Source organism: Ictalurus punctatus, chromosome 3 (genome assembly GCF_001660625.3).
Source record: "Ictalurus punctatus breed USDA103 chromosome 3, Coco_2.0, whole genome shotgun sequence".
Lineage (NCBI taxonomy): Eukaryota > Metazoa > Chordata > Actinopteri > Siluriformes > Ictaluridae > Ictalurus > Ictalurus punctatus.
Genome location: NC_030418.2, coordinates 1,412,174 through 1,438,853, shown reverse-complemented (window position 1 = coordinate 1,438,853; position 26,680 = coordinate 1,412,174). Strand labels below are relative to the sequence as shown.

The 26,680-nt window shown below is 43.4% G+C and overlaps 1 protein-coding gene across 1 annotated transcript in view; it reads left to right on the top strand.

Annotated features, from left to right (window-relative positions):
• Nucleotides 1-26,680, top strand: part of kcnh5b (potassium voltage-gated channel, subfamily H (eag-related), member 5b) — a 42,655-nt gene that overhangs the window by 7,815 nt on the left and 8,160 nt on the right. The window contains exons 5-10 of the mRNA XM_017464720.3: nt 3,143-3,261; nt 4,716-5,108; nt 9,693-10,122; nt 14,783-14,982; nt 15,194-15,446; nt 19,298-19,494. Coding sequence (XP_017320209.1) covers nt 3,143-3,261; nt 4,716-5,108; nt 9,693-10,122; nt 14,783-14,982; nt 15,194-15,446; nt 19,298-19,494 — 1,592 coding nt within the window. The remainder of the gene's footprint in view (nt 1-3,142; nt 3,262-4,715; nt 5,109-9,692; nt 10,123-14,782; nt 14,983-15,193; nt 15,447-19,297; nt 19,495-26,680) is intronic.

Here is a 26,680-nt window from a genome sequence, read left to right as displayed (position 1 = left end):
GCACTGCTGGGAAGAAGGTGTGGGTGCAGCGTGCGGGTCACGGCACCAAGTCGTGAGGTTTTTAGAGTCGAAGCCTCGTGATAATCTCGGACCGACGAGCGCATGTAAGCACCTTCCACAAATAGGCATCCAGCACGCGCGCAAGAAGACTCGTACGGACTAGGAGAAGCCACACCGGAGAAGGACTGCGCCTGAAATCTTCCGCACCGGCCGTTAATCGGCTGTCGGGGAACGCGTCAAACTAGCCGTCAAAGACTACAGATTTTGGCCTAGGATTACAGGAATCTTTTAGGATTCTCGAAATTTGTCTCAGACGACCAAATCGTGGCCAAAATCGTCCAGCGTGAACCCCGGACTTTCCGTTCCATACAAAAGTGATGTCGATGTGCACAAGAGTCACTCATTTTTTCCTTTTTTAAAGCATGTGAGGGTGTGAAAGTAAAGGGGATACATTTTTATTAGCGCCCGTGCGAGTGTGTACCGTGTGTGTGTGTGTGTGGGGACGTGTGTGAATGAATCGCGTAGTCCACGAGCCTGAGGCAGTCGCAGACTCTGCTGTTTTACCTTCAGTTACATAATCCGTCAGCGTAGATCTGTGTTCCGGGATACAGTTGAGTGTGTGTGTGTGTGTGTGTGTGTGTGTGTGTGTACATGGTTCGCTTGGTCCAGTGCAACCTACACGCCTCAGGACTTTTGTCGCAAATCTCTCTGTCCTTTTGATGAGTCGAATGACAGTTATTGTACTTCCTTGTGAAGCACAGCACTGCCTTCTCTCTTTTTTTTTGGTTTTACTTTTAACGTTTTTTTTTTAAATTGTTTTTAGAGGCTTTCTTTTTTTTTTTTTTTGAGCAACCCGAATGTATAATGATTTCGATTCTCATATTAACCTTTGGATTTACAACAGAAAATTAGTATCACTGTTTAATCCCAGAAACCGACAAGCATTCTTATAAATATTGTGTCTTGTGTGTTTTTTTTTTTTTTTTTTTTTTTTTTTTTTTAAAAAGCTCTTGCAATAGTGGCATCATTGCTCTGTTCTCAGAACATTTAGCAGACTTGCTAGACTTGGAGTGGTGGATTTATGTGCACATAAACAAGAGACTATCTGTAGGGAAGGGAGGATTTAATGGGGTTTTATAAATCTTTAATACAGCGCCAAATCAATGTACATTAACACACTTACAACTGAACTGTGCTTAATAGACTAATACTAAGTCAGGTTTAAAGTTCAGATCAGACATTCCCTGAAGATGAAACACTGCAGGCTCCCTTGTGATTCGTTGAGGTTTTGTTTTTTTGTTTTTTTAATGATGTGGGTTTTTGCACAGGAAGCCAGAGTGCTGGGGAATGAGGGATCATTGCTCAACGTGAACGCACACTAGTGGCCAGCGATGAGTTCTCTCAGGAGAAAGTTAGAATACGGAATGAGGGATTGAAAAATAGAAAACTCTGACATATCCCTTGCTAGATAGCCATCCGGCATTGAACCGTAAGTTTCATTGCCTCAGTGCATCACCAAAAAGGGTAAAAATGTTAACCCAGACCTTTCTCACCAACATACTTCACGCTCCGCTCCAAGGTTCTCGTTTAGGCCGCTTTCGTTTTCCGTTATATACGGTTGCATTGGAAATGTACGAAATGTCAAAGACACAAAAGCTTCTTTCCTTAAATTCGGATCAAGTCATACTGTATGTTTTGGAAATGGTTCTGGACCTCAATTTCACATGAACAGTTGGACTTAGGACTGCAATTACTACATACAATTTTGCACTCAAGTCTCCTTTAGTGAACAGTGTATTAGCTCAACAAAACAGACCTGATATAAAAACCATAATGACCTTCCCTTTACGTTCACACTATCCGTCGTGACCCAGATGAGGACGGGTTCCTTCTGAGTCCGGTTCCTCTCGAGGTTTCTTCCTCGTATCATCTCGGGGAGTTTTTCCTCACCACCGTCACCACCGTCTCGCCCAATAGGGATAAACTCACACGCTTCAAATCCGTATCCTGTGTTTATATGTTTCCGTAAAGCTGCTTTGAGACTCAATGTCCATTGTAAAAAGTGCTGTACAAATCAAATTGCATTGAATTGAATTATATACACTGATGTCCGGTGCTCAAGTTTGCCTGCAGTAGATCGCTAATTAACCCTAAAGCTGTTCTCTGCAACCAAGAGCTGTGGGTAGAATTTTAGAAAAGATTTTAGATTGAACTAACGTGAAGCGTCGCTGGCGGACTGCCCTGCTGTCTCTTTTCAGCTAGTTTAAAATGCAACAGCCCTCATCCTTACCAAGGAAAGTAAGCCAAGGCATAATTTATTGACTTTATTTAGGCTGTAACTAGCATAGCGTCGATTAATAATGACTACATTTAACCAATGAAATGACTAGCAGCTTCGTTAGCTACCAAACAAAGCCATATTGGACCTTATCGATATGCACAAATTTAGCTCTAACAAAGCAGATGGCTCGTATGAATCTTAGAACCAACGTGAAAAAAAAAATATTTGAAAAATAAAATCCAGTCCAGCCAACGACGTGCGTTTTTCCTGCTTCTAGTGGAAGTCAAGTACGCTTACTCACTTGCAATTTCTCTCTGTCCCCTCATAAGTTCTTTTGAAGAACTTCTTCTTTGATGAAGTATGAAGTGTTGGAGGGCTACATCAAAAGGCAGGACTTCTTTGTTCTGCTGCTTCTAGATAAAGATGAGAGCTTTATGCCTTATTACTGACTCAGTGCCAAGGTGCGTCTACTTCAGCCGGCCAAAAACAAAAGTCAGAAAAGTGTGATAAATAAATAAATAAATAGAATGAGGTGGTCATTGGGAAAGGTCTGAAGGTGAAGTAAAAAAAGTACGACGTGCCGGGATATCCATGGGTCGATTTGGTGCAACGTTGAGTACCCAAAAATCTCCGAAATGATTGTCGGGATTGTAACACGCGAGAGCAGTTTTGCTTTATTATACAGAGTAACGTTGTAGGAAAAACTTTCCTTGGTTTCATCTAAACAACAGCTTCTTCTCGTTTGCTCAGCCATAATGGCCGCCTTCAGCACAAACCGAAAGAACAAACATTTAAGTCACTCTAGAGTCCGTCTGAGAACTGCCGACGTTGACCGATGTTATATTTCGTGTCCTCCTGCAGGCTGGGGTAAGTTCGCCAGGCTGACTCGTGCCCTGACCAACAGCCGGATCACCAACCAGCAGCTGACTCCTATGAGCAAGCCTGACGTCAGCTCCCACAAAACCTCCCGACTCGCCGAGGTGAGAGTGTGTGCACACACGGATCTACGCCATCAGAAACGACTTACTCCCGACCTTGGCTCATGAAATATAGAGCTAAAAATTAAGTGAGCTAATGGATCTGCGATCAAATGCCAGAACTCCCCTCGACCGAGGTGCTTAATCCTCAACACTTTAGGTCTATGCTTAGATTAGTTACAACTAAGTGTTCCCTCCGAGCCATTCATGACTCTGAAAAGGGATTGCACCATTGTCGATTCCATGTCACCTATAGTGATTTTAGCCATCATGGACACCTCAGTTAAAGCGCAGAAAAAGCTATTAAGCCTTTTCAAAAAGCAGAGTGCACGACAAATGGAGTTATCGACTCCCAAAAGAAAGAACAGATTCTGAACAGCTGAAACGAGTCCTCAGTAATTCCAGCCTTACTTCCTGTACACACCGACGTAGGTTTGTAACAAAAAAAAAAAAACCCCGCCTCTAGTCTTCATAGGCTGCTCGCGAACAGCGTGTACAGCCCGAACAGCATTTGTTGTTGTTGTAGTATCCGAAGCACGAGCTGTAAAGACACAGCCCTCTTCTGGAAAGGGGGCGGGGAGCAGCTCATTTGCATTTATTTAAAGAGACACACACGAAAACAGCGCGTTTGTTTTTTTCTTTCAACCCAAAAAGGGGCATTTACAGCATGGTATAATAAATGATCCGTGGGGTATTTTGAGCTGAAACGTCACGTTCTGGGGACACCTGAGACTTCTATTACATCTTATAAAAAGGGGCATAATAGGTCCTCTTTATCTTCTTCCAAATAGGGAAAATGATGCTCTCCTCCTGTAATGGTGCATGGGCGGCAGTTCAGAGGAAGCTTGTGTTTGCACTTAGAAGAAAATAATCAACTTTCTTATTCATGCAACGAGTACTACTGACATACATACCGGCAAGACAGCATAGTCTTACACCCTTGCACACAAGCAAAGTTACAAAGGACAAAGATGTAACAGAACCACAGACATTCAAAGACATACACACAAGGACATTACTGTAACCATATCGCACGCCTTCCCCAGCTCGCAGTTTGCCTACACCATCTCCATCTCCTGAGCCTCGCTGGCAGATAGTGTCGTTAATAATTTACACTTTGTCTTCTCCGTCCCTCTCTGTCCCAAAAAAGGACGGGCTGGATTTGAATTCTTGTTTGATGTGTGTGGGTTGTGTCAGCTCTGGGTGTTATCTTTCAGACCCTTTTAATGAGGGTCTAATGAGGGAGGGTGATTTGATGTTTAGTGCTTATTATCTTGTTGTAACGGTTTTTTTTTTATCTCTTATTTAATGGAGATTAGGTTCACAAATCCTTTGGCGTGTTACAATGGTTTGATGCTCACACTGCATCTCTGTCCATAACACATGCTTCTCCTACGCTCCATCTGTTCAGTTAATAATTTGTGTGCATTTGTGTTAAGAATCCTCTCTGCTCTCAGGTGCTTCAGCTCGGTTCAGAAATCCTGCCGCAGTACAAGCAGGAAGCTCCCAAGACGCCTCCTCACATCATCCTCCACTACTGCACCTTCAAGACCACGTGGGACTGGGTGATCCTCATCCTCACCTTCTACACGGCCATCATGGTGCCCTACAACGTCTCCTTCAAGACCAAGCAGAACAACATCACCTGGCTGGTGCTGGACAGCGTCGTGGACGTCATCTTCCTGGTGGACATCGTGCTCAACTTCCACACCACGTTCGTCGGGCCCGGAGGCGAGGTCATCTCCGATCCCAAGCTGATCCGGATGAATTATCTCAAGACCTGGTTTGTGATAGACCTGCTCTCCTGCTTGCCGTATGACATCATCAACGCTTTCGAGAACGTGGACGAGGTCAGTATTAGTAGGTTTGCCCCAGCAGGGTCTCTTAAATCAACAGAATCTCAAGATTGCGCGAGAACGTGATAGTCAGACTAAGGCTGACGAGCTGTGCCTGTCTGCAAATCGACCCGTCCATCCAGTTGGTCCAGTAATTTGGTGCGTCGTTCCTTTAAAGTGACGTCGTGCTGTGAAATGATCTTCTCGAAAACACAAAGATGATAAGGTCATCCCTGTTGTGAGGCTGCCGGTCCTCTCAGACCGGCTTTTCAAACGGAATAGAAGCGTCAGAGCTTCTATTCTTCACTCTGGAGTGATCGGTATTTTGAGATTAATGTAGAGAGAGGAAAACGGAGCCACGCCGATGCCCTGAATTAATAAGATCCCAAGTAACGCATGATAATTTGCTTCCTTCCTGTTTGAAGTATATTTTAAGGGTCTTTCTAGCGTAAGAATCGGTAACAAGAAGGAAGGATTAGCCTTGTTGGTGGCAAACCAGCCCGTTTGGCTCCAACAACCATACCACTGTCGAAGTCACTAAAATAACTGAGATTCACCCCCACCCCCACCCCCAGCACCGTTCTGACTGTTGATGTGAACATTAACTGAAGCGTCTCGACCCGTATCTGCATGATTTCATGCCGCCACATCATTGGCTGACTGGATAATTGCACGAATTAGCCAGTGTACAGGTGTTCCTGTGAGTGTACATTTCTTTTGAACGCACACCGAAATGTTGATAATTCACGGATTTTTATAAGAGGTGGACTAACAGCGGAGAGTTGCAGACAGACTTCGTTAAGGTTTTCTAAAGCATCTCAAATATATTAGCATTCAGAGCATGACGGCTATTCAAGAGCCCCGTGGACGAGCAGAGAATCGCCTTCGAGGACTAAAGCACCAGTCTGGTAGCTTTGATTTACTGATATTCGGTAGTTCAACGATCTGGGTGACTGAAATCCCTCACACAAGACCCTCAGAGCCAGAGCGCTTTCAGCCCACATCTTTCCCCTTAACGAGCTCAGCTTCCACTGATTGTGACATTTCTGTAGCTGTAGGTGAGCACTCCTGGGGTGTCGCGTTAGCCGTAGCACTCGTTAGCTAAAGTCTTACTGCGGAAGGTAAGTGCAGAAGTTAACGCAACCTCATGACGAAATGTTCCTTCGTTATCACAAGTAGAACAAAATGGTAATTAGGTTTGCTTCAAAATGACGCATTTCTACTACAAATAATACCGAAAATGTTGGTTTTTCATCATCAAGGTTCATGTCCTAAGCTCTTAGGAATTCTTAAAAATAATAATAATAATAATAATTAAAAAAAACGATTAGTCCCTCTGCTCTTCTTCTAAATTCTCTATTTGTTTATTTTTTAATCACATGTAAAGTGGAAGTGCAAAAGTTTGCACACCCTTAGGACACAATTAAGACGAAGCAGATTTATAGCAGAAAGACATTTATGTATTGGATTTGGACAAATATGGTAAAATAGTGTGTTTCACGATATTAACGGTGAAGAAAATCCAGTTACGTGAATTAAAAGTTTGCGCCTCTCTCTAAAATATATATAATCTAGATAAATTGCAAAATCGCATACAGAATGCATATCTTATCTTATCTTATTTATTTATTTATTTGATTTGATTTTTTACCGCAGTTCCTTTGGAAGAGTTCTGACTTTGTTTTTGCGTATGAAATGACAGTTAGAGAGCCAGAAATGTTTGCCGTTCAAAAAATCATTTGAAGTTTAGATAATAAACAACTAATAGATAATCAGCAAGTCACGTTCTAACTGAGGGACGTTTGAGTTTAGTCCAGCTCTATAAACCGTGCGTTCGTATCGGAGGAACAGGCAAAGTGTGCGGAAAAAAACACACTGTTTAACTCCCAAAGCGAAACCCTTTAATGTTCACTCTCATGTAAGATCACACGATCACAGTAAGAAACTCTTCTTTTCTTTTCTTTTTTTCTATTTCCCCCCTGCAGGCTTCCCATTTTGCCTTACAAAGTTGGAAGGGAATGTATTTAATCCCTAAAGGTGTAACACAAGCATTATTATTCATATTATATAATAAAATCCGTAGCGCTTCTTCTTCACACCTGTGATGAGCTTAGTTGTGTCACTGTATTATATTTGAACTGGTTTTAATCATTTTACTGTATAGCGTGAGAGGGGGGAAAAAAAATGATCAGGACGTCAAATATCACAATAGCAGTGACAGGAAGGGCTTCAGGTTCATCGGAGTCAACGTGAACAACATCAGCTCAGACATTTTAGACCCCCCCCGCCCGCTTAATGTAAATGAAGTCTCGCTCTCGATGTGAATCAAGGATAACAGTTGAAGTGATCACTTTCCTCACTTTTCTCGCATCGTTGGTGTCGTTACAGCTGTGACCACTCAAACGGTGGGGTGCTGCCACATATTATCCACATATTACTGAGACCTAAGATAATTAAGCGTTTTTAGGGGATAAGTCTAGGAGTGGAATCGTCTGTGGATTCTTATAATAGTGAAGGCAGTTGTGAGATTTCTGAAAGGCCAAAGGCTAAGCGCTACATTACAGCCAAATCAACAGGGGTCAAGGTTAACGTGGCAATGACTGGAAGGTTGAATTCAAACCCCAGACTGTTGAGTCTGTTAAGCCCAAGACCTTTAACCCTCGAATGGAGCCGTACGTGGGTTTGGTATTTTCACCTCACTTGCAATCCGAACGGAAATATTTCTTCATCAAATGATTAAGTCAGATCTGTTGGATAAGAGGCTGTTGAGTAAAATCCGCATCCTTTTAATGCAACTTAAATACTGCCCAGATGTGGCGTATTCGTGCATTCGTTCCCGGGAGTACGTCTGAGAGACATTTCAGTCGTTTATCTCCCAAAGACGCTCCTTAGCTCCTTGATTAATGGAATTATTTCATCCGCACAAAGCTAAGCTATAAATCTCACCGATCCCGTTGTCAGCGTAATGAGCCGTGTGGCTTCCAGCAGACGAAAATAAATGAAGAAAGAAAGAAAACAAATGTTTCTAGAAACGTACGAACGGTATATAAAACCATGACGTTTGGAGCAGTAAATCGGGGGCGTTTTAAATAGTTCGTATCGCGCCACCGTTTTTCCTTTCAGGCACATTGCTCGACTCTCTACATTCCCTGGACTACAGCGTGAGTAGTGTACAGTGGTGTGAAGAAGTCGAGTCACCGGTACCACCGTAAGCCACGGTACGTCGATTATTTTCCTCCGACCGCACGGCCCGAAGTGTTTAATTCCGCTTCCGACACCGCAGTTTGCCGACGATGACCATTTTCGATTTATCGAACAACGGCACGTCATACTTTTTCTTCGTTTATAGTTACATTTAGCGTTCGTGAAGCAAGTTAGTTCCTGCTATCACTTATAGCAGCTATAAACGCTTTTTATTTTCTCTCTCTCTCGATGTTAATAGACAAAAAAAGTGCGTCGTTTCATGTTTCCGAGAAAGCGTAAACTCCTCGGTCCGGGAGACGTTGCTATAGAAACGATAACGTACCGTGTTAGAACGAGCGCGCGGTCAGAGTGCTACTGTCAGAGCTGCTGGTATAGAAAATGAATCAACACCTCAGACATTGTTTTCTGCTTCATCTACAGGTCTGTTTAGATGAAAAGCTTCAGCCAAATGACTAAATAAAAAGAAGTAACTCGAATAGATGTCATCGTTCACGTGTAGGAGGCCGTTAGGAAATAAAACATGCAACTCCTGGCTTTATTTGGTATAATTACGGTTCTTCCATCCTCAGTTCAGTAAATGCTTTTAAAAAAACGCGCAGCTATTAAACTGCTTCTTAAAGGGATGATTGCAATCAGATGCAATTTACCAGGCAGAACGAACAGCAGAGTGATAGCGCGCGTCCGTAGCGCTTCGCCTGCTTGTCGATTATTGTGTAAAACCGCGTGCGTCAGCGTCTCCCGGATTCTCCGTGATGATACCGCGTGCTAGAAGTCTTCAGAACAGCCTCCATGCTGCATTTTATGAAATGTTTCGAAACTCCCTGCGCTCTCTGGACGTCCCGTATCACGTTAGATTATTATTTTATCACAAATAATCAATAAACAGTAGGCACGGAAATGATTTCCCAGGAGTGAGGATAGATCACGGAGGAAATATGCGGCGTTTAAAATCTGTTCCGTTTCAGATACACGAGCAATTTTATTTCAAGTTGTTACAAAACGACCCAGACGTCTGTTTTTACAAGTCACGAGGCGCAGGCTTTTGAAGTGACGTGTTCAATGACGATTTACACGTATCTTAAAATGTATTATTGACCCACTTTTGTTACTTGTGATGACACCCAACGCAGGTATGTCTTGCCGCGGTAGACTGTTCTCCTACACTTTGTCCCGAGGGTGCGCAAACTTTTGCACTTCCGCTTTACATTCCGATTAAAATCGAGAAATCGATTCCCTCCCCGGTGGAATCGGACGGCGCGAAGCTCGATCCGCTGGCCGCGAGACCATGTTTTGTCGGTCAGGTATCCGTTCAAATGACAGCTGCGTCCGTTTGGAGCGATCGGAAATAAACGAGTCGAGGATAATGATCAGTTCCTCCTTCATCCTCTCTTCCAGGGCATCAGCAGTTTGTTCAGCTCTCTGAAGGTGGTGCGTCTGCTGCGTTTGGGACGCGTGGCGCGAAAGCTGGACCACTATCTGGAATACGGCGCGGCCGTGCTGGTCCTGCTGGTGTGCGTGTTCGGATTGGTGGCCCACTGGCTGGCCTGTATCTGGTACAGCATTGGAGATTACGAGGTCATTGACAAGCTCAGTAACACCATCAAGACGGACAGCTGGCTCTACCAGTTAGCCACGACCACCGGCTCTCCGTACCGCTACAACACCAGCGGCTCTGGCCAATTGGAAGGCGGCCCTGGTAAACACACGCTCTACATCACGTCCCTGTATTTCACCATGACGAGTCTGACAACCATCGGATTCGGGAACATCGCTCCCACCACCGACGCCGAGAAGATCTTCTCTGTGGCCATGATGATGGGCGGATGTGAGTGTGCATCTCAGGTTACTCCTTCTTCTATACATATTCCCACAGTATATAGAAGGAATAAAACACTCCCGGTCGCGTCGCGCTGTTATAGGAACAACAGGGTGGTGTGATGAAGCGGAGTCACTCTTAGCAGAAAATGAATCAACACGTTCTGACCAACCAGAACCGAGAGTTCAGCAGCGCTGTGGTTGAAATATTTAACACCGAGACATTTCTCTTAGTCTTTTCTTTCCTCTGCGATGAGGCATCGAGGTGTCTTTTCATTCCCAGATCAGATCGATCTACTCTCTTCCAGCACCCGTTTCTTTCTATTTTTCTCTCAGACACACCCACAAAACATCAGGTTCCACGGCTCCGGTCGATCGGACGTTTAATTCAATCGGCGGCTGATAGCGGAGAACGGGGCGGTGTGCTGAGCGAGCGAATCTCAGCCCGCTTACATTACCGAGCCATTTGTAAAGCCGAGCGTTTCTCGGCCGCGGCCTCGCATCGAGCCGCGGCCATTTTTAGCCGGAGATTATTCGATTTTGTAACACGCTGCAGGCGTAGGCTGCATGATGCAAGTTTATTCACACAGTATTAGATTTTGAGGATGAAGTCTGTAATAAAATATCCGCATGTCTGCGCTCCGATTAAAACTCTTGTATCCGGACGGATATGCACGTCCGGCACGTTTCCTTTTCCCTGCGTCGAATGCAGAAATGTAGGATGGGTTGGTTTGTTTGTTTGTTTAGGAAATTTGCATACATTTACATAAAAACGCATTGATAAACAGGTATAAATTCTCATTCATATTGGTCTATATATATATATATATATATATATATACACACACACACACACACACACACACACACATACAGTAATTCATACTATACTTAAGTAAACACAGTTTCATGTATTCTCTCTATTCTAATTTGAACAAAAGAGGTCAGTGTGATCAGATATGGTTCCATTTCATACCAATAGTCGTAAGAAAAGATGCAAACTCCACCCCTAACCTTTGTAACTTATATATAAATGGCTATCCTTAAAAACAGACATAAAGATGTCATTTAAATAAGAATAGTTTACGTAATTAGTATTGCACAAAGTTGATTATTTATTGAAGATTAGTCCACGACCTTCTGACCAATCAGGTTGAAGATTTCAGCAGCACCGTGGTATAATAACTAAAATCGTAATGAAATCCCTTCCAGTCTCAGCTCTGTGTTTCCCACCACATCAACACCTCATGTCATGATTATGACGTCTCTTTGAGTTTTGTGGCGTCTTGTTTTGTTTTGTTTCGTTCATTTTATTAACTTCAAGAAAGAGAAAAAAGAGAGGCTGGTGAGGGGAAAGACTGATGATAGCTGCTATAGCATAAGTGGTGAAGCACACTAGGAGGTTTCATAGATCTCCAGTCCAGGTTCCGCACTGTTAATGCTGGGAATGAGAAGCAGGAATGGAGCCTCCATCTATCTGATCCCTTGAACTCTCTTCTCTTAGCCTCTTTAGTGGAAAGGCAGATAAGGAGGATATAAATGAGGTCCGCGCTGCTGTGGACCGGATCGCTTCCGAATGCACGAAGCTGTACGGCGATTTCAAGCATCTTTTAAGCGACGGAGTACAAATTGCTGTCGCTATCGTACCCCTGCAGCTGTGCGTTGTTTGTCAGGACGGCGACGAGGTCCTTTTAGGCCTCATGATCAGCTGATGCTGTTTACACAAATTCTCTACAGAGTGACTCTGTGTCCTCCTAATGGCTTTCCCACTCATCATTTCTTCTCAACAAGCACGGTCTGTCATTAACGGCACGCTAAAACCTCCACCGAACACCGAAACGACGTTCCTGCACACACACACACGCACACACACACACACACACACACACACAGCGTACTGATTATTAACCCGTCAGCACACACAGTGCTCTCTCTGACTCCAGGGACTATTTTGTCACTACTGAAAAGTGATTGTGATGAATAGACCAACTGTCAGTCGTGTGCTCTTTTGATAAGTTTTTGGTTTATTTTAATACAACAACAAACACAAAAACCAGAAGCCAGACTAAGAATGTATCACACTGCTTTGGGCTCTGTTTACTCGTTTCTATATACACTGCAAATACAGTAATTGTACTTGTTATTTGGCTGAGTGCAAAAGACTGCATACCCTTAGGATCGACGAGACATCGAGCGGGTTTCTTTCATCGCCACAAGTAACAAAATAGTTTAAAAATGCTCTGTTTAATTCTGAATGTATCTCTGAATATTTTATTGGTGCCTTCAGCCTCTTTCGTTTCTTCTGAGAAGCTTCGAGATCGTCTCAGTCGCGCTATTCTTCTTCCACCCTCCGACTAACTACGTCCCGGATAATTATCTCTCATTTAGAACTGGAATCCTTCCTTCATTGGGATCGACAGACACAGAGGCCACGCCTCCTTCATTGGGATCGACAGACACAGAGGCCACGCCTCCTTCATTGGGATCGACAGACACAGAGGCCACGCCTCCTTCATTGGGATTGAAAGACACAGAGGCCACGCCTCCTTCATTGGGATCGACAGACACAGAGGCCACGCCTCCTTCATTGGGATTGAAAGACAGAGGCCACGCCTCCTTCATTGGGATTGAAAGACACAGAGGCCACGCCTCCTTCATTGGGACTGAATGACACAGAGGCCACGCCTCCTTCATTGGGATCGACAGACACAGAGGCCACGCCTCCTTCATTGGGATTGAAAGACAGAGGCCACGCCTCCTTCATTGGGATTGAAAGACACAGAGGCCACGCCTCCTTCATTGGGATCGACAGACACAGAGGCCACGCCTCCTTCATTGGGATTGAAAGACACAGAGGCCACGCCTCCTTCATTGGGACTGAATGACACAGAGGCCACGCCTCCTTCATTGGGACTGACAGACACAGAGGCCACGCCTCCTTCATTGGGACTGACAGACACAGAGGCCACACCTCCTTCACTGGGAATAACAGAAACAGAGGCCACACCTCCTTCACTGGGACGAACAGAATCAAAGGCCACGCCTCCTTTACTGGGACTAACAGAAACAGAGGCCACACCTCCTTCTCTGGGACTAACAGAATCAGAGGCCACGCCTCTTTCACCGGGACTAACAGAAATAAAGGCCACACCCACTCCACATGATTTTAGGGTCTTAAAAACCCTGAACATCCAACAGGTGGCTTTAAAAGTGCACTGATTTGCACACAGCTCCATGTTGTCAGTGTGTTTGTATGTCTCTGAGGGTAAACGGGTCTGTTAGTGAGGAAATCAGTTCCAGATTTGGGCCTAATGACACAAAACAACAGCAACAACAACAAACTCGTCCGACATGCTGTAGGTCATGAGTGCAGTTATTGCGGTTTATTGATCTCCGATAGAGCTTCACATGTTCTTGTCACCGGTGTGGTTTGATGATCAAACATTCTGTTTTCTTTTCATTAGACAACATGGCAGTAATCATATTTTAGTGTCGTGCGTAGTGTGAGACATCGTCATGTGTGAGTCAGTCTCATAGCAACGTGCGGACGTGTTTATGACGGTTGATTTCGAAGCGCAGTGATATTATTTTTGTCCTGTACAGAAGCCGAAGTACCTCGTTTTACTTCACTGGTGTACGTCGAGAGGGTGCGGAACAGAAGGGCACGGGGGAAAATGCTCACATGCAGCTATTTTACAACACCGGAATGTAAGATTTAAGGCAAAATCAGCAGGAAAATAGTTTAAAAAGGTCGTGAAGACAGTCTTCAAAGCAAACGCTGGGCATATTAGAGGGTTTTAACAGTGACACCGCTTCATCACACCGACCTGCCACGGATCGTTTTCCTACAACTGCACATCCTGAAGTGTTTCATTCCTTTTATACCGCAACAGTTTTCCCAGGCTAACGCTTTTATGATCATTAACCAACTACACGTCGCAGTCTGTATCCGTTTCACCGTGATCGAGGGCACAGAGAAGCTTACCGAGATTCCTGCAGAACATTTCTGCGAAACACAAAGTACATCTTAACCGGAGAATACAACAACACTGGGGCATAAATACGTTCATTGCCTCGCAGAGACGCGATAGGAACTTTGTTTAATGGGTCCTAATGTGAGGATTAACGAGGAGCAGTTGTGAAGAATGATCCCGAGGAGTCTGATAACTGAATCGCTCCGCTCTCTCATTTCTTTTCTAGTGTGCTCTTTTTTTTTTTTTTAATTAAATTTTTTTATTTTAAATCACTTCTTTCTTCTGTCTTTATTTGTCTCGAGTGGCGCTGGAGTGTTTGCAGAACTATTTCAGGTAAGGTTGCTATGGTGAAGTGGAGCGTGATGGTGATGATGATGATGATGATTAATGCGAGGCAGTAAAGTTTCCCGTGGAGACGAAGTTTTCAGAAAGCTCTGTGCACAAGTCACGTCTTCACGTTTTATTTTCCCAGAAGAACGTCTCAGGAACCGCGCGTGGAAGCTTTTTGTGAGGGTTGGAATGTTAACGCCGTAAACGTTTTACCTCATATCATTCGAGATGTCCTGTTTGTTTGGGGTTTTTTTTTTTTTTTTTTAAACCCACCCTCTTCTTCAGAGGACTTTGGTATGAATATTTGAGAAGAGAAATGATCATTTTTTTGCTCCATTGAAGTCTTAAAATTCATCTGTCCTTCAGCTCTTCTCTACGCCACGATCTTCGGAAACGTGACCACCATCTTCCAGCAGATGTACGCCAACACCAACCGCTACCACGAGATGCTGAACAACGTGAGGGACTTCCTGAAACTTTATCAGGTCCCCAAAGGCCTGAGCGAGCGGGTGATGGACTACATCGTCTCCACGTGGTCCATGACCAAAGGCATAGACACCGAGAAGGTGAGACGCGGGGGCTGAGCGATGAAATTAAAGCCATTAAACATAGACTGCAGAGCTGTCGAGGTTCTGCAGATCGTGGAAGGTCTCCGTTGTGTGAATAAATGTCTGGTACTGATATTCTCCGGAAACTTTTCATAGTTCCAAAATGTTGTAGCCTAGTGAGAAATAACTTCTCTCGGTGGTGTTAGCAGACCTGTCCACACGTCCACAGGTGCTGTCCATCTGCCCCAAGGACATGCGTGCGGACATCTGCGTCCACCTGAACAGGAAGGTGTTTAACGAGCACCCCGCGTTCCGATTGGCCAGCGACGGATGCCTGCGCTCGTTAGCCGTGGAGTTCCAGACCATCCATTCGGCTCCCGGTGACCTCATATTCCACGCCGGGGAAAGCGTCGACACGCTGTGCTTCGTAGTGTCCGGGTCACTGGAGGTCATCCAGGACGACGAGGTCATCGCCATACTAGGTGAGTACGCCTCTGGTCGGTCTGAAAAGAGAACGAGAGAAAGTCGCAGGATTCTTAATGGATTTTATTTCTGGACTTTCTTTCCCCCCAACCGTTAATGTCGCATTGATTGCATTTCCATTTGATAGTTCTCTTCCCCGTTAAAGGCGACCCCACTTCCAATCAGAAACCTCATTGAAACCGACACCGTAAGCGTTAACTCGAGTCGTCATGGGGACGGAGTCGTATAGAGCGTTAATCACTTCCCACGGGAGGCCCGGGGCCTCAGGAGGAGGCAGGAGAGACAATAACTCCTGCCGTGATGATGGAGAGAACAGCAGAACGGCTCTGCGGGGAGCGTCACAGCAGGGGCTGAAATGGCAAGAAGTCTGCTCGCTTGTCTCGGCCGCTTATATTCAGTTATGTCTCATCGACACCTGCCGCGTCTCAGCGGTTTCGCCACCCGGCTGCTTGTGTCAGGGTTACTTTCCGACATTTAACTACAGCCATTGCTGATTTGCATCCATCCATCCATCCATCATGTATTCACCGTCCATCCATCCATCATATATTCACCATCCATCCATCATATATTCACCATCCATCCATCCATCCATCCATCATATATTCACCATCCATCCATCCATCCATCCATCATGTATTCACCATCCATCATATATTCATCATCCATCCATCCATCATATATTCACCATCCATCCATCATATATTCACCATCCATCCATCCATCCATCCATCATGTATTCACCATCCATCATATATTCATCATCCATCCATCCATCATATATTCACCATCCATCCATCATATATTCACCATCCATCCATCATATATTCACCATCCATCCATCCATCCATCATATATTCACCATCCATCCATCCATCATATATTCACCATCCATCCATCCATCCATCCATCCATCCATCCATCATATATTCACCATCCATCCATCCATCATATATTCACCATCCATCCATCATATATTCACCATCCATCCATCATATATTCACCATCCATCCATCATATATTCACCATCCATCCATCCATCATATATTCACCATCCATCCATCCATCATATATTCACCATTCATCCATCATATATTCACCATCCATCCATCCATCCATCATATATTCACCATCCATCCATCCATCATGTATTCACCATCCATCCATCCATCATATATTCACCATCCATCCATCATATATTCACCATCCATCCATCCATCCATCCATCATATATTCACCATCCATCCATCCATCCATCCATCATGTATTCACCATCCATCATATATTCATCATCCATCCATCATATATTCACCATCCATCCATCATATATTCACCATCCATCCATCATATATTCACCATCCATCCATCATATATTCACCATCCATCCATCCATCCATCATATATTCACCATCCATCCATCCATCATATATTCACCATCCATCCATCATATATTCACCATCCATCCATCATATATTCACCATCCATCCATCCATCCATCATATATTCACCATCCATCCATCCATCATATATTCACCATCCATCCATCCATCCATCCATCCATCCATCATATATTCACCATCCATCCATCCATCATATATTCACCATCCATCCATCATATATTCACCATCCATCCATCATATATTCACCATCCATCCATCATATATTCACCATCCATCCATCCATCATATATTCACCATCCATCCATCCATCCATCATATATTCACCATCCATCCATCCATCATATATTCACCATCCATCCATCCATCCATCCATCCATCCATCATATATTCACCATCCATCCATCCATCATATATTCACCATCCATCCATCATATATTCACCATCCATCCATCATATATTCACCATCCATCCATCATATATTCACCATCCATCCATCCATCATATATTCACCATTCATCCATCATATATTCACCATCCATCCATCATATATTCACCATCCATCCATCCATCATATATTCACCATCCATCCATCCATCCATCATATATTCACCATCCATCCATCCATCCATCATATATTCACCATCCATCCATCATATATTCACCATCCATCCATCATATATTCACCATCCATCCATCCATCATATATTCACCATCCATCCATCCATCCATCATATATTCACCATCCATCCATCCATCCATCCATCCATTACATATCCACCAACCACCCATCCATCCATCCATCATATATATGATATATGATGAATATATGACACCATGGGGTGGCTGTGGATCAGGTGGTAGAGCGGGTCGTCCACTAATCGCACTAATCCACATACCGAAGTGTCCTTGGGCAAGACACTGAACCCCAAGTTGCTCCCGATGGCAAGTTAGCGCCTCGCATGGCAGCTCTGCTACCATTGGTGTGTGTGTGAACGGGTGAATGAGACACAGTGTAAAGCGCTTTGGATAAAAGCGCTATATAAGTGCGCCATTTACCATCCATCCATCCATCCATCTATCCATCCATCATATATTCACCGTCCAACAAAAAGATCGAGTAGACTGTTTAAACTCTTGGCCACACTGAAATCAGTGTACTACTGCTCTAAATAGTACACAAGTACAGATACTCATACTGGAACTTTTTTCAGTACTTTTATAGTACACATACTATTTGTCAGAGTAGTGTTCAGTTTATGGAATTTAGGCTTTGTCTTATTTCCGTTTTCCTTCTTTTTGATATGAACTCCAGTGATGACCACATGTTTTTGCATGATATCACATGACCATTCTTCCGTTTGTACTTTTAGCAGAGAACCGGTCCGTACTGAAGTGAAATAGCGTCCAACTCTTCACTGTAAAGTGCCACGTTGTGATTTCAGACACGCAGTGCGTTGCGGTCGTCTCGTTGGTGAACGCGTTGGGGCGTACTGTACAGTGTGCTTTGTTAATAATACGATTCCTTATGAAACACACGCCTCGTGTGCTCGTTGTCCTGGCTAATTTGTATTTAATTGGCCTCGCGTGCTCCGCCACTTACTGACAAATTTGTTCATTGGAACAAGGTGAAGCAATCAGCGATGAGCTGAGCTTCAGATCAGATCGGGGTTCCTACGTGTGAAAGAGCTCTCATGTTAAAATCTCAAACAGTTTACCCATCTGTCTACACTTCCATTCTTTTACCCCATCCTGTCATCCATCCATCCATTTACCCATCTGTCTAGACATCCATTCTTCTACCTATTCATCTACCCATCTGTGCATCCATCTGTCTATCAGTTGGTTTATCGCTCCATCCGTCTATTTACCTATTTGTCAGAGCATCCATTCTTCCTTCCTTCTATCGATCCATCCATCCATCTGTCCTTCAGTCCACTATCTTTCCTTCCATATACCTATCCATCTGTCTACATGCCTATTTTTCTCCCCATTCTTCCATCCATATATCCACCCATCCATCTATTCCTCCATACATCCGTCCAGCTACCCAACTGTCTACACTCCCATCCATTCATCCATCCATCCATGCACACACCTATCCATCTTCCATCTGTCTACACGTTCATCCTTCTGCCCTTTCTTCCATCCATCCACCTATCCGTTTACCCATTCGTCTATCCATTCATCAATCCATCCATCCATCCATCCATCCATCCATCCTTCCATTCATCCATCCTTCCATTCATTTGTCCACTCATTCATTCACCAAAAAAACCCTTTAACCTTTCTTTCTTTTTTCTTTCTTTCCTTCTATCTTTCTTTCAAAAATTGATCTTGTGAAGATTTGAATTCAAGAGTTTGTCACTCACACAGAAATTCTTGCCCTTGTCTGAGTGCCCTTCTCTCTCTCTCTCTCTCTCTCTCTCTCTCTCTCTTTCTCTCTCTCTCAGGTAAAGGTGATGTGTTCGGCGACGTGTTCTGGAAGGAGACGACGCTAGCTCACTCGTGCGCTAACGTCAGAGCGCTAACCTACTGCGATTTGCACATCATTCACAGAGACGCTCTGCTAAAAGTGCTCGACTTCTACACGGCGTTCGCCAACTCCTTCTCCCGCAATCTCATCCTCACCTGCAACCTGCGCAAACGGGTACGACACACACACACACACACACACACACACACACACACACTTTCGCATCATCTTCTTGTATTTTTCATGTTTTGAAGTTTCATCCTCCTGCTTTTTATAGACACCTTTTCGTTGTATACTAATCCAAAAGAATTGTAATAATTCCCATGAAAACCTTCATCCGTTCCCGACTGTGCCTCAGAAGCACTCGCATGTCGCCTTCTTTCGTCATGAAAGCAAGAATCTCTTTGTGTCTCGGCCCTCACTGCACTAATCTTATTGACCACCGTCTAGAGCGAACGGGCACCAGGAGGATTATGGGTAAAATGTGTAGTAAAATCAGTAGTGACGAAGAGGAAGTCTGGGTCTCCAATCCCCATTGGTTGGTTCAAAGCATCTTTCTCTCGCTCTTTGTTTCGCTCTGTCTGCTCTGCTCCTCTGTCTCTTCCCGTCACTTTCTCAGTCTCACTTTTTGTACCTTTCTATAATCGCTCTCTCTCTCTTTCTTCTTACAAAGCCCTGAATCTCTCAACTAACAGACTTGGAGTAATCAGCGTAGTAAATCTAGTCGGAGACGGAACACGAGTTCCCCGAATGCTGGAGAGAATACAGTTATAATTTATCCCCGTTGTTCCTGCAGTTCGCACCTGAGGCTGAAACCCAACCTGAAAGCAGTAATTAGCAATTAGCGGTGAGATATGCTGCAGCAGGACAGCCCTCCAACCAGCCCAGCCCGTCATTAGATATACACTTCCTTTCTTCTTCTCGCTCCATCCAGAGAAAACCCACCTGTTCACCCATCCATCCGTACACTGACCCGCGGATCCATTCATACATCCATCCTTCCAGCTATCTATTTATACATTTTCCCATCCATCCTTTTATCCGTCTATCAGGCATGCATTCAGACGTCTTGGTCTTGTGTTTTATCCGCTTTCTTTTTCATTCTCTACTACTGTCTGTCAATCTGTCTATCTATCTATCTGTCTGTCTGTCTGTCTGTCTATCCAGACATCCAGACATGCATTCATATGTCACGGTTTTATTTTAATTTTAATTTTTTTTTTAAACTAATATCATCTATCCATCCATCCATCCATCATATATTAACCATCCTTTAATCAATCCATCCATCATCCATCCATCATATTTTAACCATCCTTTCATCCTTCCGTGCATCCATTTATCCATCCATCCAGACATGCATTCAGACGTCTTGGTTTTGTTTCTGTTTTCTTTCTTCTTCTTTTTTTTTTTTATTACTATCATCCACCCATTTATCCATCCTTTCATCCATCCATCATATATTCACCATCCTTTCATCCATCCATCATATATTCACCATCCTTTCATCCATCCATCATATATTCACCATCCTTTCATCCATCCATCCATCCATCTATCTATATTTCTTAGTTTTCTATTTTCTTTTTCTTTAAGTACTACCATTTATCAAATCATCTCTATCCATCCATTCATACATTCCCCCGTCCATCTGTCCATCCGTCCGCTCATTCATTCAACCATCCACTTTCTTTCTTTCTTTCTTTCTTTCTTTCTTTCTTTCTCTTTCTTTCTGATTGATCTGATTGATTAGTTGATTAATGATTCCCTTCGGTTTAAGTCTTCGGTTTTAAAAGCTGAATAATGCATCCTAACTGATGGAAATTTTGCATGTAGGATAACAAACAATGATCAGAATTTCAAGCTTTCATCTCTCTCTCTCTCTCTCTCTCTCTCTCTTTCCCTCTCTTTCCCTCTCTCTCTCTCTTTCCCTCTCTCTCTCTCTCTCTCTCTCTTTCCCCCCCTCTCTCTCTCCCTCTCTCTCTCTCTCTTTCTCTCTCTCCCTCTCTTTCCCTCTCTCTCTCTCTTTCCCTCTCTCTCTCTCTTTCCCTCTCTCCCTCTCTCCCTCTCTTTCCCTCTCTCTCTCTTTCCCCCCTCTCTCTCTCTCCCTCTCTCTCTCTCTCTCTTCCCCCCCCCCCCTCTCTCTCTCTCTCTCTTCCCCCCCTCTCTCCCCCCCCCCTCTCTCTCTCCCCCCCCCCTCTCTCTCTCTTTCCCCCCTCTCTCTCTCTCTCTCTCTCTCTCTCTCTCTCTTCCCCCCCCCCCCCTCTCTCTCTCTCTTTCCCCCCTCTCTCTCTCTCTCTCTCTCTCTTCCCCCCCTCTCTCTTTCCCCCCTCTCTCTCTCTCTCTCTTTCCCTCTCTCTCTCTCTCTCTCTCTCTCTCTCTCTCTCTCTCTTCCCCCCCCCCTCTCTCTTTCCCCCTCCTCTCTCTCTCCCTCTCTCTTTCTCTCTCTTTCTCTCTTTCTCTTTCTCTCCCTCCATCCCTAAAATAGCATTTTATTTAAAAACAAAGCGTTCGTGTCCGTGAGAATGCACTCATCTGCGGTTACGGAGGAGAATATTTCTTGGCTGTGAAGCTCTCGCGAGGAGAGTGAGGAACTCGAAGCAGTGTGTTCAGAGAGAATTTCACACTCGAGTGAGTTTTTATGTACAGAATAAAAGATTTAGGATTTGAGCTTGTACCTGTCAGGCAAAAAGGACAGCAGGAGAGATGTGGTGTGGTGTGTGTGTGTGTGTGTGTAGGTGTGTGTGTGGTGTGTGTAGGTGTGTGTGTGTAGGTGTGTGTGTGGTGTGTGTAGGTGTGTGTGCTGTGTGTGTGTGTGTGGTGTGTAGGTGTGTGTGTGTGCGAGAGAGAGAGAGAGTTGTCAAGTGCTTTTTCCTTGTGCTTGTTAGCTTGTGAACCTGAGTGGAAAGACACACACACACACACACACACACACACACACACACACACACACACACACACACAACAGCTAATACATATATAATATGACCCAGAAATGCTTGAGGAGATGGATGCTTCTAATGAGTGTGTGTGTGTGTGTGTGTGTGTGTGTGTGTGTGTGTGTGTGTGTGTGTGTGCGCCTCATTGTTTTACTCACACTGTCTTTCTTTTTTCTCATTCTGCCTCTCTGTGTGTTTCTGTAACATCCATGCAGTGCATAATGTCACTGCAAACGCTTGATGAGAAACCAAGCGAAGTGCCCCACACACACACACACACACACACACACACACACACACACACACACACACCCTGCGGATGAGAAAGCGAGTCTCCTTTGCTCGTCACTCGTCTTATGGAATTATGCCATAATGGCTGTTCTGGTCCAGTGAGGCGTCTAGAAGTTTCTAAACCATGTCCAAGTGCTGATGCAACACACACACACACACACACACACACACACACACACACACGCTCTCACGCACACATACACACGCTCTCACGCACACATACACAGAAAAAATGCGACAAAAGAAGGTCGCCACAGCAGTGATATCAGGTAATTACATTACTTTCTCCAGCTGTGTTGGAATAACTGCAAGGTGGAGTCTTCCATTATTAACTAATGAGGAGTGTGTGTGTGTGTGTGTGTGTGTGTGTGTGTGTGTGTGTGCGTGTACACACCTGCAAGCCTCCTAATTATCCTCTGACAGTCAGCAAGGCTGCACTGCTCTACAGTGATTAGCATGAAACAGAAATGCCTCTGGCTTCTCTCTCTCTCTCTCTCTCTCTCTCTCTCACACACACACACACACACACACACACACATGCTTTTGTGTGTACTGCATAAGAAAAGTCAGCTGCTTTTAGATTTCACAAAACTTCATGCACTATAATAGTATCAAACGCTTTCAACAATCATTTCATTAATAATAATAAATAACAACAACAACAACAATAATAATAACAGCAATAACAATAATAACAACAACAGTAATAATAACATTGATAACAATAACAACAATAGCAATAATAATGACAATAATTATGATTAGAACAACAATAATACTAATAACAACAACATCAATAATAATAATAATAATAATAATAATAATAATAATAATAATAAGAGTGAACGCATCTTGACGATTAGTCTTCCTTTCCCATGTAATTAGGACCCGTGACTTACACACATGAAGAATTTTGTTCACACACACCGCCCGATGTTCTCAGACACACTCAGTTTATGGTAAACATGTCATAGATGTCGCTTCCCCTGACTCACACCTCGCTGCACAATATTAACCCAGTTGGCACGGAAACTGGTTCATGAGACATGTTGATCAGGCTTCTCCGTACGCCGTTTCCTCCTTCTGATCCGCATTTCCATCGACCCAATACTTCCCTCCGTCTGCGCGTTAGGACGGACGGCTCCGAGGAAAGGTGGAGTGTTCGAACTGTCTTTGAAATTACGATGAAAACCCACTAACACTAACGCGCACACTAACACTATCACTGACACGCACACTAACACTGACACTAACACGCACACTATCACTATCACTGACACGCACACTAACGCGCACACTAACACTATCACTGACACGCACACTAACGCGCACACTAACACTATCACTGACACGCACACTAACGCGCACACTAACACTATCACTAACAGGCACACTAACACGGACACTAACACGCACACTAACACGCACACTAACACTATCACTAACACGCACACTAACACTGACACTAACACGCACACTAACACGCACACTAACATGCACACTAACACTATCACTAATACTATCACTGACACTAACACTATCACTAACACTATCACGCACACTAACACTATCACTGACATGCACACTAACACTGACACTAACACTGACACTATCACTGACACTATCACTAACACTAACACGCACACTATCACTAACACTATCACTAACACTATCACTATCACTAACACTATCACTAACACTATCACTAACACTATCATTAACACTAACACGCACACTATCACTAACACTATCACTAACACTATCACTAACACTATCACTAACACGCACACTAACACTATCACTGACACTAACATGCACACTAACACTATCACTGACACGCACACTAACACTGACACTAACACTGACACTATCACTAGCACTATCACTAACACTATCACTAACACGCACACTAACACTATCACTGACACTAACACGCACACTAACACTATCACTGACACGCACACTAACACTGACACTAACACTGACACTATCACTGACACTAACACTATCACTGACACGCACACTAACACTGACACTAACACTGACACTAACACTGACACTAACACTGACACTAACACTATCACTAACACTATCACTAACACTAACACGCACACTATCACTAACACTATCACTAACACTATCACTAACACTATCACTAACACTAACACGCACACTATCACTAACACTATCACTAACACTATCACTATCACTAACACTATCACTAACACGCACACTATCACTAACACTATCACTAACACGCACACTATCACTAACACTAACACTATCACTAACACTATCACTAACACTATCACTAACACTAACACTATCACTAACACTAACACTATCACTAACACTAACACTATCACTAACACTATCACTAACACTATCACTAACACTATCACTATCACTAACACTATCACTAACACGCACACTAACACGCACACTATCACTAACACTAACACTATCACTAACACTATCACTAACACTATCACTAACACTAACACTATCACTAACACTATCACTAACACTATCACTAACACTAACACGCACACTATCACTAACACTATCACTAACACTATCACTAACACTAACAGTATCACTAACACTATCACTATCACTAACACTATCACTAACACGCACACTATCACTAACACTATCACTAACACTAACACTATCACTAACACTAACACTATCACTGACACGCACACTAACACTATCACTAACACTATCACTAACACTATCACTAACAGTAACACTATCACTAACACTATCACTAACACTATCACTAACACGCACACTATCACTAACACTAACACTATCACTAACACGCACACTAACACTATCACTAACACTATCACTAACACTATCACTAACACTATCACTAACACTATCACTAACACGCACACTATCACTATCACTGACACTATCACTAACACTAACACTATCACTAACACTAACACTATCACTAACACGCACACTAACACTATCACTAACACTATCACTAACACTAACACTATCACTAACACTAACAGTATCACTATCACTAACACTATCACTAACACTATCACTATCACTGACACGCACACTAACACTGACACTAACACGCACACTATCACTAACACTGACACTATCACTAACACTATCACTAACACTATCACTAACACTAACAGTAACACTGACACTATCACTAACACTAACACGCACACTATCACTAACACTATCACTAACACTAACACTATCACTAACACTGACACTATCACTAACACTATCACTAACACTATCACAAACACTATCACTAACACTGACACTATCACTAACACTATCACTAACACTATCATTAACATTAACACTGACACTATCACTAACACTGACACTAACACTGACACTATCACTATCACTAACACTATCACTAACACTAACACTGACACTAACACTAACACTATCACTAACACTAACACGCACACTATCACTAACACTATCACTAACACTAACACTAACACGCACACTATCACTAACACTATCACTATCACTATCACTAACACTATCACTAACACTATCATTAACATTAACACTGACACTATCACTATCACTAACACTATCACTAACACTAACACTGACACTATCACTAACACTAACACGCACACTATCACTAACACTATCACTATCACTAACACTATCACTAACACTATCATTAACATTAACACTGACACTATCACTAACACTGACACTAACACTGACACTATCACTAACACTATCACTAACACTAACACTGACACTATCACAAACACTATCACTAACACTGACACTATCACAAACACTATCACTAACACTATCACTAACACTCTCACTAACACTAACACTATCACTAACACTATCACTAACACTATCACTATCACTAACACGCACACTAACACTATCACTAACACTATCACTAACACTAACACTATCACTAACACTATCATTAACACTAACACTATCACTAACACTATCACTAACACTAACAGTATCACTATCACTAACACTATCACTAACACTAACACTATCACTAACACTAACAGTATCACTATCACTAACACTATCACTAACACTATCACTATCACTGACACGCACACTAACACTGACACTAACAC